Source organism: Coregonus lavaretus (genome assembly GCF_964263955.1).
Source record: "Coregonus lavaretus genome assembly, chromosome: 15".
Lineage (NCBI taxonomy): Eukaryota > Metazoa > Chordata > Actinopteri > Salmoniformes > Salmonidae > Coregonus > Coregonus lavaretus.
The window spans coordinates 38,927,710-38,945,920 of NC_140002.1; the positions used below are offsets into that span (position 1 = coordinate 38,927,710).

Here is an 18,211-nt window from a genome sequence, read left to right on the forward strand (position 1 = left end):
GAGCAAAAATAATGGGTGAAATTGGATGGAATTTCCGAAACACAAGGAGGGGTGAAGCATCAGGAATGGGACTGACACAACTTACCAAACCTACGCTTGCTTGATCAACAATAAACACCAAATATGTGACTACTATGCATCAATGCTGTTTCATTATTCATGAGAATATCAGACTATTATGCTGTGACAGCTAAAAACATATCAACATTGACAAGCACTATAATCACCAGTAGCTTTCTCTCTTTCTCTTATGTCTCTCTCTCTCTCTCTCTCTCTCTCTCTCTCTCTCTCTCTCTCTCTCTCTCTCTTATGTCTTTCTCTCTCTCTCTCTCTCTCTCTTTTTCTCTTGTCTCTCTCTCTCGCTCTCTTTCTCTTCTGTCTCTCTCTCTCTCTTATGTCTCTCTCTCTCTCTCTTTATCTTATGTCTCTCTCTCTCTCTCTTTCTCTTATGTATCTCTCTCGCTCTCTCTCTCTTTCTCTTGTCTCTCTCTCTCTCTTTCTCTTATGTCTCTCTCTCACTCTCTCACTCTCTTATGTCTCTCTCTCTCACTCTTTCTCTCTTTCTCGTATGTCTCTCTCGCTCTCACACTGATGGGTAAAATCAATGTTAATGAACTGATGATTGAAGAAACGAAATTAATGTTAATAATGATGTATATACACTCACTAACTGTAAGTCGCTCTGGATAAGAGCGTCTGCTAAATGACTAAAATGTAAATGTAAATGTATAAGCATTGAGTTGCAATAAATATTTTGAGGGGAGGAGAATTCTGTACTGTGTTCTCATAGGATTCAAATCCTACATTCTCTAATAGACTCTTAACTAGGTCTCACTAACTAAAAAGACCACTTTGTTGAAATCTGGATGACACCTTCAGAGACTGTGGAACGTGTCCCCCAGAGTTGCCCTGGTTGTCGGAGGACGAGGAGTCTCTAAGATTAAAAAGCCCAATTTGCAATTACAGTTTTTCTCAATTGCTAAAACACTCAAACCCATTGGCTGAACAAAGTTCTCAGTTGCCTGGACTCATTTAGCTAATTATGCAGTCTGTTGTCAATACCTTAAACCATTTCACATGGTAAAACACAATTTGCAGATCTCACTTAGACTTTTCAGCAAAGCACATTCTCATTCTCAAAACACATTCTGCACTCTAATGCACATGTCATCCATACTGGTAAACACAAGTGGCAACAATCAAATACAAATAGAGAACATATGTCATTGATTGAACACAACCACTCAAAATGGATTTAACCTGTTTCAAATGATGCGACACAACCAATATAAGCCAGTTCAGAGAGCAAACAGGTTGTTGAAGGTGGGAAGGAGAAAGTATGAGAATGGATAGAAGAAACAATGTGAGAGGACGAGGACGAGTGCGTATGTGTCAGAAAACGGCGACAGTGAAATGCGGTCGGTGAAGTCATACGCAGGACACGGAGCTACTGGAAACCGTACTTTTAATAAAAGACGCCAGTAAAATACACAGTCTCCAAAACAACGGAGAAAACGAACGACCTGTACACTGTCGAATGACACAAACAATAACACACAACACATAATGCACGACAGAGGGTTAAATAGGGAATACAATACAACATAATGGGGAACAGGTGTACACAATCAGACACAACAAGTCAAACACCGAGACATAGATCGGTGGCAGCTAGTACTCCGGGGACGACGAACGCGAAGCCTGCCCGAGCAGGGAGGAGGAGCAGCCTCGGCTGAATCCGTGACAGTATGCGAGGTGGGCGACGAGGAGGAAGAGGAGGAGGAGGGCAAGAAAGAGGAAGAGGAGGACGAAGAGGAAGAGGAAGACAAAGAGTGGAAATATCTGATGAAATTCGAGCAACAGTCATAGACCATGTTCTTGTCCATGGACTGACAATGAGGGAAGCAGGACTTAGAGTGCAACCCAACTTGAGCCGATTTCTGTGTCCACCGTAGTAAGGACATTCAGAGAAGAGAACAGGTACAGTATACTACTGCATTTTTGTAATTGCACATTTACTGTACTACACTATATGCAGCTGTTTCAATAGACATTTGTAAAGTTAATCACTGTATGTATTGTACTGCATGAATATGTTTTGTAACTGCACAACTACTTTTTGTAGAATTGCAAGGCTGCCACATGCAGGTGGAAGGACAGCTATATTCACTCGGGAGTAAGGGGCCGTTATAGTTGGCATGGTCCTTCAAGATAATGCAATATGAATCAGAATAATCCAGGAACGAGTGATACAAGACAACACACACTTCCAGGGAATCGACAGTGTGAGCATTTCCACAATTGACCGTGTCCTCCATCGTAACAGGATGCGAATGAAACAAGTATTTGAGTACCTTTTGAGCGCAACTCACCAAGGGTGAAAGAACTGCGAGCTCAGTATGTGCAAGTAAGTGTACATTCATAAAAATTTACTGTAATCCAGATTGTCTACAGTACAAACACATACTATGTGAATGACATTACTCTTCAGTACATACAATGTATGTGAATCAGAAGTGCATACAGTAGGCCTAATTGTACTCTACAGTATAGCACTGTCTCTGTACGACTTACAAAATCCTACATACAGTATATTGTATTTCTACACAGACAATATTTTACTTGGAATCCTTGGACAGACCCCATGAGTTCATCTTTGTCGATGAAGCAGGCTTCAATCTAACAAAGAGGAGAAGGAGAGGCCGAAACATGATTGGACAGCGGGCCATTGTTGAAGTCCCTGGTCAACGAGGTGGAAATGTCACAATCTGTGCTGATATCAGCAACCATGGTGTTCTACATCACCATGTTACACTCGGGCCATATAACACCCAGCACCTTCTCAGATTTATTGCCAATCTAAGAGATATTTTATTTGAGCAGCAGGGTCAAGAGCTAAATGAGAATCCCATTCCCACCTATGTGATAGTGTGGGGCAATGTCAGTTTCCACCGAGCTGTTCAGGTAAGGGAATGGTTTAACATCAATGGGCAGTTTATGAACTTGTACCTCCCTCCATACTCGCCTTTCCTGAATCCGATTGAGGAGGTTTTCTCCTCTTGGAGATGGAAAGTGTATGATAGACAACCCTACACCAGAGTAAATCTGCTGCAAGCCATGGATTTAGCCTGTGGTGATATAGGTGAGGAATCATGTCAGGGCTGGATATGGCACACAAGAGGCTTCTTCCCCCATTGCCTCAGGAGGGACAATATTGCTTGTGATGTCGACGAAGTGCTCTGGCCTGACCCAGCCCAAAGACAAGAAGAAGCACATTGATCACATGTTTACTCCTTAGATTTTTGTCCCTTTTAGTATTGTTTACTGTAGTACAGTGCATTGTAGGCTGTATACTGTACAATGGACAAATTGTATGGCCCTGAACATTGTGCTTTCCATTTGTTAACAGTACTGACTGCTCAATATATTTTGACTGGTTGCAGGTTCATATCAACAAAGAACAAGAATTACAGTATCACAGAGACAAAGGACAAGTTTGTGAGATGCAGGGTACAGTACTGTAGAAATAGGGGTACAAGGAGGAGGAAGAACAAAAAACAAAATTGCAAAGAGCAAAGCAGAGTAGTAATTTCTGATCAATTTTGAGCTATTATGATAGAACATGTTTTCGTTCATCAAAAGACAATGACGGAAAAATATTAAATTTGTTTTGAGATTAAAAATGTACTTCTCCCTGAGAACTGTATGTTTTGAACAATGTGTTTTCTGTTTTTCGGTGTATTGTTTACTGGCTGCTTGAGAGTGTATATCATTTTGATCACTTTGTTTATGATTTGAGAGCAGTGTTTGATTTTGAACACAGGTAAAACTGTTTTGAGGCGAATGTTTCATTTTGCGAGAGGGGTCAGTGGTTTTGTAAATAGTGCTTGAAGATGAGGATTTGTGTTTAATGTTTTCAGGAAATGGAGCAAGGTTTCAGAAATTGTGTTTTAGCAATTGAGAAAAACTGTAACTGATGTACCTCCATGTTGTTAACTCTGGGCCCATTGTCATCATTATCAGTGAGTAAGAAATATATTAGTTGCTTACTCAGTTTAACAAGGTTTTGACATGAAAACACAAATTTTCTCCCTCTATCTCTCACTGGCCAGATCATCTTCCCAGGGGGGTCTCTCCCTTTGTCACTGAATATACTGTAGTCGTCAATGTACACTATGTTAAAATGCAACCCAGTTTTAAGCAGAATAAGCACAAATATAATGCTTGCATGCAAATGGTAAGACTCTTTATCAAGAAAATGCTTGGAAGTTATGCTAATCTTGAGAAGCACATTCTTCTATACTGTAATGTTGGTATGGTGCACTGGCAGACAATGAGAATTTGATTAGTTCAAGTACATATACCCACCAAAGTAACTTTAATGCACATTTAGCTTTGTCAATTCAATCTGTGAAAGCCTGCAGATCACCTTTGCTCACCAAAAAACTGAACTGAGTCCAACTGCTATGAAACAGGAGTCTTATTACTCAGAGGGCTGGGAGTCGGTAAATCAAGGCCAAGCACAGACAGAGGCATACAGGAGATATACTGCATATATTGAGAATCTTGAAGTAAACATAAAAGAGACATTTAGTAATCAGAAAAATAACAGGAATATACAATAACCAATATAGTGCTGACAAGAATCGGAATATCTGGTCTGAGTGGAGACTGGACATTTGAATATAAAAGTACAGAAGAGGGATGGAGGGAAACAAAGGTGCAGTGGTTTGCCTTTAGCCAACCAGTGGCCAGTAGACCACCCAATCAAGACACCCTACCCTGTATTAAACCCTAGAGATTTGATGGGGCGAAAATAATGATGTATTTCTGACAGAATATCAAGGGTCAAATATTTTAGTTCAATCTGTTGGATTTGAAACAGCCCCTGATTAATTTCAAGAGATCAGCATGAAAATCAGAACTGAATTTGAATGTTCTCAAGACCATTGCAACTTATCTTATAATTTTTTACAAGAACAATATAAGAAAAATTTAAGAGTCCTTACTTCTGTTCCCTCAAAGATGACTGTAGGACTCAGATTCCCAGTTACTCTTCTCCTAGTTGGTATGTTAGTATTGTCTGTCTCTGCAAGATGTTTACCTAAACGAAGATAAGTGAGACAAAGCAGAAAGAGTTCAGAGAGAGAGAGTTGATGAGAGATAGAGGCAGATTTACAAGGGATGGGCAATGGATGGAGTGGAAAACTTGACCAGCAATTACATGTGAAAAGGAGAGAGTGGGTGGTGGTGATGGGAGAAAAGGGAGGGGGTATAAGAGAAAAAAATAAGAGGTAGATGATGACTTCTATCATGAGCACTGTTCTCAATTACATTTACATTTTACATTTTAGTCATTTAGCAGACGCTCTTATCCAGAGCGACTTACGGTTAGTAAGTGCATACATTTTCATACTTAAGGGCCTTTTTGCATCTAAGCCTCCTTTCTGCCATTTCTGATGATGCATGGACTTCTGGGTCTGGAAATTGATTTGTTTGCAAACGTCTGCAATTTTGTCCTATTTGGTCGAAGATGGGTTTGCCACACTGAAAACCAGAAGTAACATATTACCACAGATAGTACAATGAGACAGATATTTCACCGGATGTATAAATGTGAAGCATCAGTGGCTGGCAATAGCTCAGTGGCTGGCAGTGAGAAGGGAATGAGAAGGAGGGAGGGAGAAGATGGAATGAAATGGATTTTGGCCGACATTCTGCTAATTTACTCATCGATTAAACATTTGATCTCTATAAAATTTTCTGTTCCCAAAACTACAATCTGTTACGAACAGAGTGGACTACGTTTTGTAGACTTTACCCTTTGCCAAAGTTTCAAAAAATTGCGTTGTTTAGAAGGCATGCAAAGGCGAATTGAGTTATTGCACATGCGCACTTCACAGAGTAGGCATTCCCCAACGGAAATATGTAAATAAGTGCTAGAACGCACCAATAGGATCTCGGTAGCTCATGCATGGCTCTGCCCACCTCCTTGTTTGTTCTGCCCACTATGGCTCATTTGTTCACATTTGAAACGACAGGCTGTGGTCTATCTTGGTTTAGTTATAAAAATCTTTGATATTATTACAAGGCAGCTTAGTAAAAAAGGAACAACAGAGTAACTGCAATGTTGGTTGGTAGCCTCTTTGTTAATGAATTAGCCTGTGATAATGTGGTTACAAATATAAACTCAGACTCAAATTCACCATTTCACCATTTCTATAAAATGAAGCTTGCCAGTGGCAAACATTTATTCAGTATCAACTCAAATACATTTCAGAATGTTTTTTCTCAAACTACTCCATTCTGTCCAGTGTTCAGTTCATGGCCTACCACAATTGTGGCCATGGTAGCTGATGGGGCTCAAAGATGTTCCACCAAAGGTCCAACACAGCACAGACAATGAGAGACCTGCAAACCACCACCACACTCTTACACAATTAATCGATATGCCAAGAAACTTTACACTTTAATCTAATCGCACCTTGTTCAGAAAGGCTTTTAAACAGCGAGAGGAGAGGAGAGAAAGAAAGAGAGAGAGAGAGAGCAAAAAAACAGCACAATAATACTGTAGCGACCCTCCTGAACAGTTTGTGTGCCTGTGTTCTGATGTTCTGTTGTTGTGTTGTTATCAGTGCACATTTACCAGTTAATCAAGGTTTCCCGGGGTCCAGCATGCCAGTCAACCTGCTGTCTGGCAACCAAAGGAATGTCTGGAATGTTTTGGTGCCAGGCATCCTTGTGGTTGGTGGAGCCGAGGGTGGCTAGGCAGGGGGGCTGGGCACCGTAGGTTCTGTAATATGACCATACTGTTTATTGTTCTGCCTCTTTCTGTCCTGTAAAGTGAGTGAGCTACCTCTGGTTGTTTTACTACCGAGTTACTTGGCGCAGGCTACGGCCATACAGTAGCCTGTGTGAGTTTTGAGAATAAATAAATGTTTTAATGTATTACTTATTTAGGTAATTACAATACTAATAATTTGTATTCACAGTAATTATTTCAGTAAAACCGTAATTGGATTAAAGTAGTGACAGAAAGAGGTGCATCCTCATATGAGAGATGTAGTACTCAGGAGGAGATATTGTTTGGTAGTAGTGACAGCAGTTAGAGCCTTATACCTACCTATGTAGTAATCATTTTGCTTTAACCATGGCAGCTAGTTTTGGCTACTTTAACATTCATTATTTCTATTCTAAAATAACCCTAATAAATAGACTGGAGATGGCGACTGTGCTTCTGTTCAGATGGCGGCAGTTATTTCCAAACTAAATCACGGCACATTAACCTGCCAGTGGCAGGGGAAATGCTGATCCAATCAATAAGGGTCTCACACAGACTTGTATTAATAGCGGATTAGAATTTAGACATACACCTTTCTACTCACTTGGCACAGAAGCTATTACAGGGCAAAATAATTTTGATTGTCTCCCATTGGATCATTCATTGTAATTATTAGATTCCTATTTATTCATGATGTATTATATTCATTGGATATTTTTAAGATAAGAACTCTCACTTTAATTGGATCAACAGAAAGATAATTCAATTTATTTAATGTATTTTAAGATGGAACCACATTTTGATCAGAGGCCTTCAAGACAGATACTTTGATTAATGTCCTTCTTTTTGAAATACATTTCGTTTGTGCAAAATGGGAAGGAACTTTGACATGCTTTGTTTTCCTGACCACGTACATAATCCACTTCGAATTACCAGACCACTGTAACATTTTAACATTTTCCCTCTCTCCTCAGATGTCGTTGTGGGACATCTGTGTTGTTCTCCACAGAGCACACCACGGCCCCAGGGAATCGTTCGCCAGAGGAGCTCGTCACCCACACCCTGATGCTGGAGCTGGAAGCCCTGCTGAAGAACACAGAGTGTCTCCGTCAAGAGAGGGCGACAGAGATATGCAGACGGGGCTCCCTGGGTGTGTTCGAGCAGTAATCCTAACGAAGCCGACTGTAGACGAAAGTCGGCGAGTGAAGTCGGGGGAGGTGCATCCGCAACGGCAGAGAGTCGGACACTGTAGTGGTTTTCCAACAGCAAGGATCAGATAAACATGGCAGTGTCAACATAGCTGCGATTGTTTATAAAAAATGTTCTTTAAAATGTCTAAATAAACTTTTCTATACCCCCATATCATACACTTACAAACTGAAAACATAATGTGTGTACAATTAATTGGTTAATAGAGAGAGGTCTTAAATATCAACTTAATTTGTATACCCTGTAGCTTTAGAATCACAGCAAAGTTGGTTCCTGTTTCAGATGTCTTTGTCCACGTTCGTGCGGGTAAAAACCCCCACTAATGATTGGTTGACCTACAGTTGAAGTTGGAAGTTTACATACACCTTAGCCAAATACATTTAAAATCAGTTTTTCACTATTCCTGACATTTAATCCTAGTAAAAATTCCCTGTCTTAGGTCAGTTAGGATCACCACTTTATTTTAAGAATGTGAAATGTCAGAATAATAGTAGAGAGAATTATTTATTTCATCACATTCCCAGTGGGTCAGAAGTTTACATACACTCAATTAGTATTTGGTAGCATTGCCTTTAAATTGTTTAACTTGGGTCAAACGTTTCGAGTAGCCTTCCACAAGCTTCCCACAATAAGTTGGGTGAATGTTGGCCCATTCCTCCTGACAGAGTTGGTGTAACTGAGTCAGGTTTGTAGGCCTCCTTGCTCGCACACGCTTTTTCAGTTCTGCCCACACATTTTCTATAGGATTGAGGTCAGGGCTTTGTGATGGCCACTCCAATACTTTGACTTTGTTGTCCTTAAGCCATTTTGCCACAACTTTGGAAGTATGCTTGGGGTCATTGTCCATTTGGAAGACCCATTTGCAACCAAGCTTTAACTTCCTGACTGATGTCTTGAGATGTTGCATCAATATATCCACATAATTGTCCTTCCTCATGATGCCATCTATTTTGTGAAATGCACCAGTCCCTCCTGCAGCAAAGCACCCCCACAGCATGATGCTGCCACCCCCGTGCTTCACGGTTGGAATGGTGTTCTTAGGCTTGCAAGCACCCCCTTTTTCCTCCAAACATAACGATGGTCATTATGGCCAAACAGTTCTATTTTTGTTTCATCAGACCAGAGGACATTTCTCCAAAAAGTGCGATCTTTGTCCCCATGTGCAGTTGCAAACCGTAGTCTGGCTTTTTTATGGCGGTTTTGGAGCATTGGCTTCTTCCTTGCTGAGCGGCCTTTCAGGTTATGTCGATATAGGACTCGTTTAACTGTGGATTTACATACTTTTGTACCTGTTTCCTCCAGCATCTTCACAAGGTCCTTTGCTATTGTTCTGGGATTGATTTGCACTTTTCACACCAAAGTACGTTCATCTCTAGGAGACAGAATGTGTCTCCTTCCTGAGCGGTATGACGGCTGCGTGGTCCCATGGTGTTTATACTTGCGTACTATTGTTTGTACAGATGAACGTGGTACCTTCAGGCGTTTGGAAATTGCTCCCAAGGATGAACCAGACTTGTGGAGGTGTACACATTTTTTGGCTGATTTCTTTTGGCTGATTTCTTTTGATTTTCCTATGATGTCAAGCAAAGAGGCACTGAGTTTGAAGGTAGGCCTTGAAATACATCCACAGGTACACCTCCAATTGACTCAAATGATGTCAATTAGCCTATCAGAAGCTTCTAAAGCCATGACATCATTTTCTGGAATTTTCCAAGCTGTTTAAAGGCACAGTCAATTTAGTGTATGTAATCTTCTGACCCACTGGAATTGTGATACAGTGAATTATAAGTGAAATAATCTGTCTGTAAACAATTGTTGGAAAAATTACTTGTGTCATGCACAAAGTAGATGTCCTAACCGACTTGCCAAAACTATAGTTTGTTAACAAGAAATATGTGGAGTGGTTGAAAAACGAGTTTTAATGACTTCAACCTAAGTGTATGTAAACTTCCGACTTCAACTGTATAGTGCCTCCCACAATGCAGGTGATGGCTGCATGGTGCAGTTGATGAGAAGCAACTGCAGCGTGACCTTTGATCACATGATTTTTGTAAAGTTCATGCAGTCGACATGCAGTTGCAAGTCAGGCGATGGTCACCAACACAGGTCACCTAATTGACAATACTGATCTGCTCAAACGCGCACATTCACTCTCACCCCTGGGGAACTAATAGAGCTCCAGGACGTTTGTGACAAAATCCCTTTCTACAAGTGTGGACCTGTCATACTGAGGTAGGGGGAGGTTATAAACAGTCATGACAGACAATGTCACTTCAAGTCATCACAGCCATGAACTATAAAACTCACCATTCTCTCTCTTTTTCTCTATACATAATCTTCGTCATGTCTAGGACAAGGAAGCTGGTGACAGAGTTGGAGCCGGAGGTGGGCGAGGTGTCCCGTATCTTCGGCTCAGTGCTGTGTGACTGCTTGGACAAGGTGGAGGGAGACGAGGACATGAGAGTTAGGGCCGCCCCCTGGAGCCCGAAATGCAGCAAGAGCCTCTCCTCCATCACCTTCCACACCTGAGTCAACCCCATGTGGAGCAGGACAGCAGGCCAGGGGAACACAGCAGGACAGGAAGGGTGGTCCAGAGATGAGGAGGAGAGGAGAGGCAGCCATAGAGGTCAACAGGAGGTGTAGGAGCATGCCTGAGCAACCTGGACTCAGGGGTAGACATAACATAGTACATGTAAATCTGGGTCACTCCAATTAGTTTGATATGTTACGTTTCATATGGGTATGTATTAATTTGTGGATGTCCATCATCCATTTCGTTTGATATGTTACGAATTACAATTTGCATAATATGTTACGAATTGCAATTTATACAATATGTTACACATTTTCAGAATGTATGGTATGTTACGAATTCCAATTTGTTGTGGCTACCGCAAACTTTGGCTAGGTGGGTAACGTTAGCTAGGCTATGGGTTAGGGTTTAAAGTTAGGAGTTAGGTTAAAGGGTTAAGGTTATGGGAAGGGTTAGCTAACATGCTATGTACTGTAGTTGCAAAGGAGCTAAAAAGTAGTAAGTTGCCCGTGATGAGATTTGAACACGCAACCTTTTAGTTGCTAAATGTTTGCGTTATACGCTCGACCAAACACCCTACTTCGTTTTTGCCTTAAGTAGCCTTCTATCTTTTGTAACGATACCAAACGTAACATATCATACTAATTTGTGTGTCCCAGATTTACATTTTAGTCATTTTGCAGACTCTCTTATCCAGAGTGACTTACAGTTAGTGCATACATTTTTCATACTGGCCCCCCGTGGGAAACGAACCCACAACCCTGGCGTTGCAAGTGCCATGCTCTACCAACTGAGCTACACGGGACTACTATTTACTATGTTATGTCTAGTTTATGAGAAGACAAGAGGTCAAACTGGGGGCTAACCTCATTATCAGAGCTACAAGACACATATCACTGAACTTATAATAGTGCCAATATACAACAGTTGATTCTGTTTCCTAATGGAAGATGTCATTATTCTGAAATTCATGCCTATGTAAATTAATCAGAAATGTAAATAAACTATTCAGCTTCCAAAGGATGTAAACAAACTGTTTCTCACTCATTTAGAATGAACACTAAACCTATTGGTAACTGCCAAAATAAAGGAAACACCAACATAAAGTGTCTTAATAGGGTGTTGGGCCACCACGGGCCAGAACAGCTTCAATGCACCCTGGCATAGATTCTACAAGTGTCTGGAACTCTATTGGAGGGATGCGACACCATTCTTCCACGAGAAATTACATCATTTTGTGTTGTGTTGATGGTGCTGGAAAACGCTCTCAGGCGCCGCTGCCAGAATCTCCCATAAGTTTTCAATTGGGTTGAGATCTGGTGATGCATATGGCTTACATAATTTTCATGCTCATCAAACCATTCAGTGACCACTCATGCCCTGTGGATGGGGGTATTGTCATCCTATGGGGTCATAGCCATGGCAACCAGAAAAATGACCTGCCCAGCATTTTTATACATGACCCTAAGCATGATGGGATGTTAATTGCTTAATTAACTCAGGAACCAAACCTGTGTGGAAGCACCTGCTTTCAATATACTTTGTATCCCTGATTTACTCAAGTGTTTCCATTATTTTGGCAGTTACCATTATGTCAGTGACTTCACTAAAACATAAGCACATTTTGATTGACAATGAAAAAACAAAACTTTAAAAGTTATTTATTTTCGCTTTTACATTACTCATGATTTGCAACAAAAGCGGGGAATGAGGGATATCAATAACATTTGCTGTGACCTACAATACTTCCTCCAAGATGTCCAAAGACAGAGGAGAGCAAATGGGTAAAACAGTAACTGAAAAGTGGAAAAATCCTGAACATTTCCATTCCAACATTTCTGGGCTCCAGAATTTGAGCCAAGCAGGTGAGTTTGTATATTAGAAGAAAAAAAATCAGTGTCTCAGTCATTCTCTTGAACAAAAAGGACTCTAGAGCAGTGGAGGCTGGTGGGAGGAGCTATAGGAGAATGGCCTCATTCTGGAATGGAATAAATGGAACGGAGCAAAACATGTGGTTTCATTATATTCAATATATGTGTTTCATACGTTCCATTTATTCCATTCCAGAATGAGCCCGTCCTCCTATAGCTCCTCCCACCAGCCTCCTCTGCTCTGGAGACATAACAAATCAGAATTTCAAGCGTTTCAACAATTCATTTCATTTTACAGATACCTCAGGGGCACAGATACAACCCGAGATTTAAAAAGATTCATGTGAAAGTTTGTTTACTGAACATCTATAAATATGTGTTCTTTTTTTCTCTTTAAGAGATGGGGTCGTGTGTAGGGGTGGGGGGGATGGAGAACACTGTCTGTAAAACATCACTCATCAGGTGTTATGTGCAGACCATGATTTAACTTAATTTAAATAACCGGTAGGGCTGTGATGGTCATGGAATTTTGGATGATGTTATTGGTCAGCCAAATGACCGCTGTCACCGTTCAAACCATTTTTATTTCTACCAGTGTCCTTTTCAAACTCAATTTCTCTTTGGATTGACCCGGTCCTTCACGAAGTAGGAATGTTTTCTACAAATTACAGAAAGTATGCATGAAATTTGATTTGATTTGAACACAAGAAAGAGTTTTAATCCAACTGCAATAGTCTTCTATCCTGCATCATAGTTATCATCATCATCATCATCATTTTCATCATCTATTTACTTACAATGGAGGATAATAATAATATTTGACATCTCCTTTCTACCTACCATGCAGCTATTATTAACATAACTGCATCCTGACACATATATAATTTTCTGTTAGTAGTGGTCTTTTCTTTAAACCACAAGGAGAAACAAAGAGGGAACACACCTCCCCTTCCAGCTACTACTCTGTTCCCCACCTCCCCTTCCAGCTACTACTCTGTTCCCCACCTCCCCTTCCAGCTACTCCGCTGTTCCCCACCTCCCCTTCCAGCTACTCCTCTGTTCCCCACCTCCCCTTCCAGCTACTCCTCTGTTCCCCACCTCCCCTTCCAGCTACTCCTCTGTTCCCCACCTCCCCTTCCAGCTACTCCTCTGTTCCCCATCTCTTTCCTCCCCACTCTACTCTCCTCCAGCACAATTCCTCCCTTTCTCATCCTCCTTCCTCTCATTAGCCAAGTGCTTCCTGGTCCTCAGGCAAAGAAGACCACAAAGACGATGAAGATTTTGACCATGAGCCAGCGGTTGGATGAGACAGACAGAAAGTACTTGAGGATCTCTGAATGTGCCGTATCTACGTTGAGCTGGGTGTCCACATTGGCGTCAATTCTGCAGGAAAGAGGATGGGAAAAGGGGAGGACAATGAGTGAGAGGTTTCATTAGCCTGCTTACCACGCCCCATCTGATCATAGTTAGATATATGATCTCAACAAAACACCAGAACAACTATGTCATATCAGGGACAAAGCATCTCTACCAGCAGCTTGATAATCTCAGTCTCTCTGTCATCTTCCCATTTCTCCCTCACCTCTGCACAGTCTCTTCCTGCTCCTTCACCATGTGGGCCAGCTGCTGGAATATAGAGCCCAGCTCTACAATGGTGGTCTCTATGTTCTGCATGGTGTCTGCACGGCTCTGGATGTAAGAGTCCTGTACAAACACACACCACATGAGTTAGACCACTTAGCATGAATGCCAATTATTTAGCAACAACCAGTATTATTGATTTACACATGAATCCAGAAACAAGTCAATAAAAGCGTTTGTATTTCAAGCGGACTGTGTGTCAAGCTTTAAATGCAATTGTTATTATTGTCACCATCACTTTAACGCCACATAATCAAGAGGAGGTAATACCTGTTTATTGATGAGCTGCAGCTGTTGACTGGCGCGGAAGTCTATAGAGACTTCAGCTGTCTTTTTAGAGTCGTCCTGCATTAACAATGAGTTACCTACGAGAGAGTAGTAAGTCAGGTTGTCCTATTTCCTGTTGTTTCGTAAATTAGAGCTGATAAGAGTTTTTTCCTCACTGAAGTTGCTGGTATGGATATGGAAGGAGGATGCTGGAGCTTGAGAAAACGGATCTATTCTACTCTTCTGCTCTTTGAGGTTCTGCAAAGGGAAAAGAGTGTGGGGGCGAGAAGAAAATCAATGTTTAAAACTGTTTATAAACCAACAAATATACAGTGGTAACCCTTGATAAAACAACCAGCTGTTTAACAACTAATGTGTTTTCTCAAAGAGGTAGGGGTTCTCATTTCAACGCCAAACCCACCACTTATGTGCGTGGCCAAAGAGCTTTATTTTCATGTCATCTGTCCAAAGCACCGGTTCCAATCCAAGTGCTAATGCCGTTTAGCAAACTCCAGGTGTTTACATTTGTAGGATGCTCTTTGGCCACGCACATAAGTGGTGGGATTGGCGTTGAAATGAGAATGCATGAGCAGAAAATAACCCAATATCTACTGTGAAATATGGTGGTGGATCTTTGATGTTATGGGGCCCTTGTTAAGGTCAACGGCATCATGAACTTTACCCAGTACCAGCATATTTTGGCAAAAACCTGTATGCCTCTGCCAGGAGGCTGAAACTTGGCCACATGTGGATCTTCCGGCAAGACAATAACCCCAAGCACACATCAAAATCCACAAAGAAAGGGTTAATTGGCCACAAAAATCTACATTTTGCAATGGCCATCTCAGTTGCCGAACTTGAAACCCATTGAAAACCTCTGGTTTGAATTGAAGAGGGCAGTCCATAAGCGCAGACGAAGGAGATCAATGATCTGAAATAATTCTGTATAAAGGATTGGTCTAAGATCACTCCCAATGTGTTCTCCAACTCATAAAGCCTTTAAGAAAAAGTATCAGTGCCGTTATCCTCGCAAGGTGAGGTATTGAAAGGTATTGAAAACAGGGGTGTCAATAATTTTTACCCCTTCCTTTTTGAGAAAAAAAGTCTTATTTGCTAAACAAAATCTCTTTCTCTGAACAATTGTATTAGTTTAAAATAATATAATTTCCCACATTTTTTAGCATACAAAATACAGGTAACTGCCAAAATAAAGTAAACTCCAACATAGTGTCTTAATAGGGTGTTGGGCCACCATGGGCCAGAACAGCTTCAATGCACCCTGGCATAGATTCTACAAGTGTCTGGAACTCTATTGGTGGGATGCGCCATAAATTCCATAATTAGGTTGTCTCAGGCGTTGTGCCAGAATCTCCCATAAGTGTTTAATTGGGTTGAGATCTGGCTATTGAGACGACTATGGAATATGGTTTACATTGTTTTCATGCTCATCAAACCATTCAGTGATCACTCGTGCCCTGTGGATGGGTCATTTTAATTATATGGGGACATAGCCATGGTAGTCAAAATAATGGCCTGCCCAGCATTTTTATACACGACCCTAACTTAGGAACCACACCTGTGTGTTTCCTTTATTTTGGCAGTTACATGTAGCTCAGTATTTGAATTATTTATTTTATACAGTCATCTTTCTCAAGGGTGTCAATAATTTCGGACCCCACTGTACATGGAACATGAACTCAAAACTAGGCTGGTCAAAAGATTTACTGTGAAAAGATGTGTGTGTGCCAGCATGCCTTACCTCTGTCCTGACCTCCAGCACGGACTTGAAGTCGTTTGACATTGATGCCAGTTTTGACTACAACAGAAAAAGGCGATTATGAAATGAATGCTACATGGAAAAGTTACATGTACTATTCTACATGGGATAAAACCAGTGGACATATCAGAATGCCAGAGCATGGAAGTTACCTGGAGTGAGACAACGATGGTGCTGGAATGTGTCTGTAGATGTTTGCCATTCTGACTCTGTCTGGCACGCACAAGGCCCTGCAGCTGTGCTATCTGTTTATTCAAACTGTTTATGTCCTGGACAAAGGAAATAAAAATAGACAGTTTACTTTTACTAACACTTTAACATCTCAAAAGGTATCTAAAAAGGTGTGCCTGAAGTGTGCTTGAATAGCCTTCTGTAAATATAAACACTGTAGTATAACACTGCATAATGATGGAATCTACTATAGGCCTACGTCTCTCCTCACCTGTTTAACGATGTAGGTTAACTCCTCAATCTCCACAGCATTGTCGTCAAAGAGGGATTTCCTTTTGGCAACTAGGAAAGATAAGAAGCAGTAAGCTACATATCCATAACCACATTGTGGACACCAACTATATTCTAAAAAAAATCACTTTAAAGAGGTTGCTTCTTTACGTATTGTGAGTTTTTCTAGTTTGGCAAAAGTGTTACTCAAATCCTTCCCAATACTCCTGTTAAATAGAAAGAAACAAACAGTTGAGTTGGCTATATGGATACTGATAGAGGGGCTGTATATAACAACATGTATCTGTTCTCATTATTATTTATATTCAACATGTTAATAACACAGTGTAATGCTACTAACTTTGCCAAGAGGTTAAAGTCACTGTGTTGTCTGATTGCACTGAGGGCTGGCTTACTGGACTGGACCCCATTCTGGAAAAAAAGGAACCTCAATCAACATTGATCAGTGAAATTAAACTGGGTCGTGTGCAATTGTAAAGTACATCCACACACATTGTAGGGAAGCTAGAGAATGTTTTGATTCTCGACAGTTGATAGTAGTTCATAACATACATACATGGCCTTTCTATGTTGCTCATTTGACTTACCTGTCTCCCCTGTAGTGACCTGCAGACTGACTGGAACTCATTGGTGCGGTCCATGACAGACATGTTGCTTATGTCCACCAGTGGGGCAGGTGGACGTAGGCTGGGCACTGTGAGTTGTGGGTCCTGTAGCTGGATCAGTGGTGACTGGGTCTGGGCAGGTCCTAGGTTCACCCCTTCCTGACTGTTCCTAGGACCGTGGCAACGACGCGTGTTCATGGATGCTCAGACACATTACCTGTTAGAGAAAACACAGAGTCCCACTTCAAATGTCAGTACATCACTGGGGCCGAACTCCCTACCATCCAGGACCTGTATACCAGGCGGTGTCAGAGGAAGACCCTAAAAATTGTCAATGACTCCAGCCATCCAAGTCATAGGCTGTTCTCTCTGCTACCGCACGGCAAACGGTACCGGAGAACCAAGTCTGTGACCAAAAGGCACCTGAACAGCTTCTACCCCCGAGCCATAAGACTGCTGAACAGTTAATAGAATGGCTACCCGGACAATTTTCCATTGACACCCTTTATTATTTATTTATCTTAATTGTTTTGCACTGACTCCCTTGCACTGGCTCTATGCACACTCACTAGTCTACCCACATCCTCACACACACTACATATGCTCACACACACACTCACACATAGACACACTTTCACACTTCACATACGCAGCTGCTACTCTGTTTATTATATATCCTGACTGCCTACTAACTTTTACCCCTAGCCACATGTACATAATATATTACCTAAATTTCCTTGTACCCCTGAACATTGACTCGGTACTGGTACTCTTCGTATATCGCCTCATTGTTTTTATTGTGTTACCATTTCCTATTTTATTTAGCAAATATTTGTCTTACTGTTTAACTCTGCACTGTTAGAAATGGGCCTGTGAGTAAGCATTTCACAGATTTTCAAGTCTACACTGGTTGTATTCAGTGCATGTGACCAATACAATTTTATTTGGGTTTGATTCACCTGACTCCAGTAAGAATACTGTTATAGATCCATCAAAAAGTATTGTAGAACCATGATGACAAGCACATCAAAAACTGTCCCAGGAAACACTGCGTCTGAAATGAGA

The 18,211-nt window shown here is 41.2% G+C and overlaps 2 protein-coding genes across 2 annotated transcripts in view; one reads left to right on the plus strand and one right to left on the minus strand.

Moving 5' to 3' along the window:
- Positions 1–10,519, plus strand: part of LOC311143143 (protein RD3-like) — a gene marked incomplete at both ends in the record, with an annotated part of 11,061 nt that extends 542 nt beyond the window's left edge. The window contains 3 exons of the mRNA XM_084178939.1: positions 7,756–7,944; positions 10,136–10,222; positions 10,342–10,519. Coding sequence (XP_084035065.1) covers positions 7,756–7,944; positions 10,136–10,222; positions 10,342–10,519 — 454 coding nt within the window. The remainder of the gene's footprint in view (positions 1–7,755; positions 7,945–10,135; positions 10,223–10,341) is intronic.
- Positions 10,520–13,641: 3,122 nt separating this feature from the next.
- On the minus strand, positions 13,642–17,348 carry LOC311142407 (syntaxin-5-like; the record flags this gene model as incomplete). The annotated part of the gene is made up of 10 exons (XM_084178053.1): positions 17,129–17,348; positions 16,882–16,952; positions 16,692–16,747; positions 16,522–16,592; positions 16,232–16,348; positions 16,062–16,118; positions 14,479–14,560; positions 14,306–14,400; positions 13,977–14,098; positions 13,642–13,777 (listed from the first exon to the last, which is right to left on the minus strand). The coding sequence occupies exons 1-10, from the start codon at positions 17,342–17,344 to the stop codon at positions 13,642–13,644; spliced, it is 1,023 nt and encodes a 340-aa protein (XP_084034179.1). The 5' UTR covers positions 17,345–17,348.
- Positions 17,349–18,211: the final 863 nt, after the last annotated feature.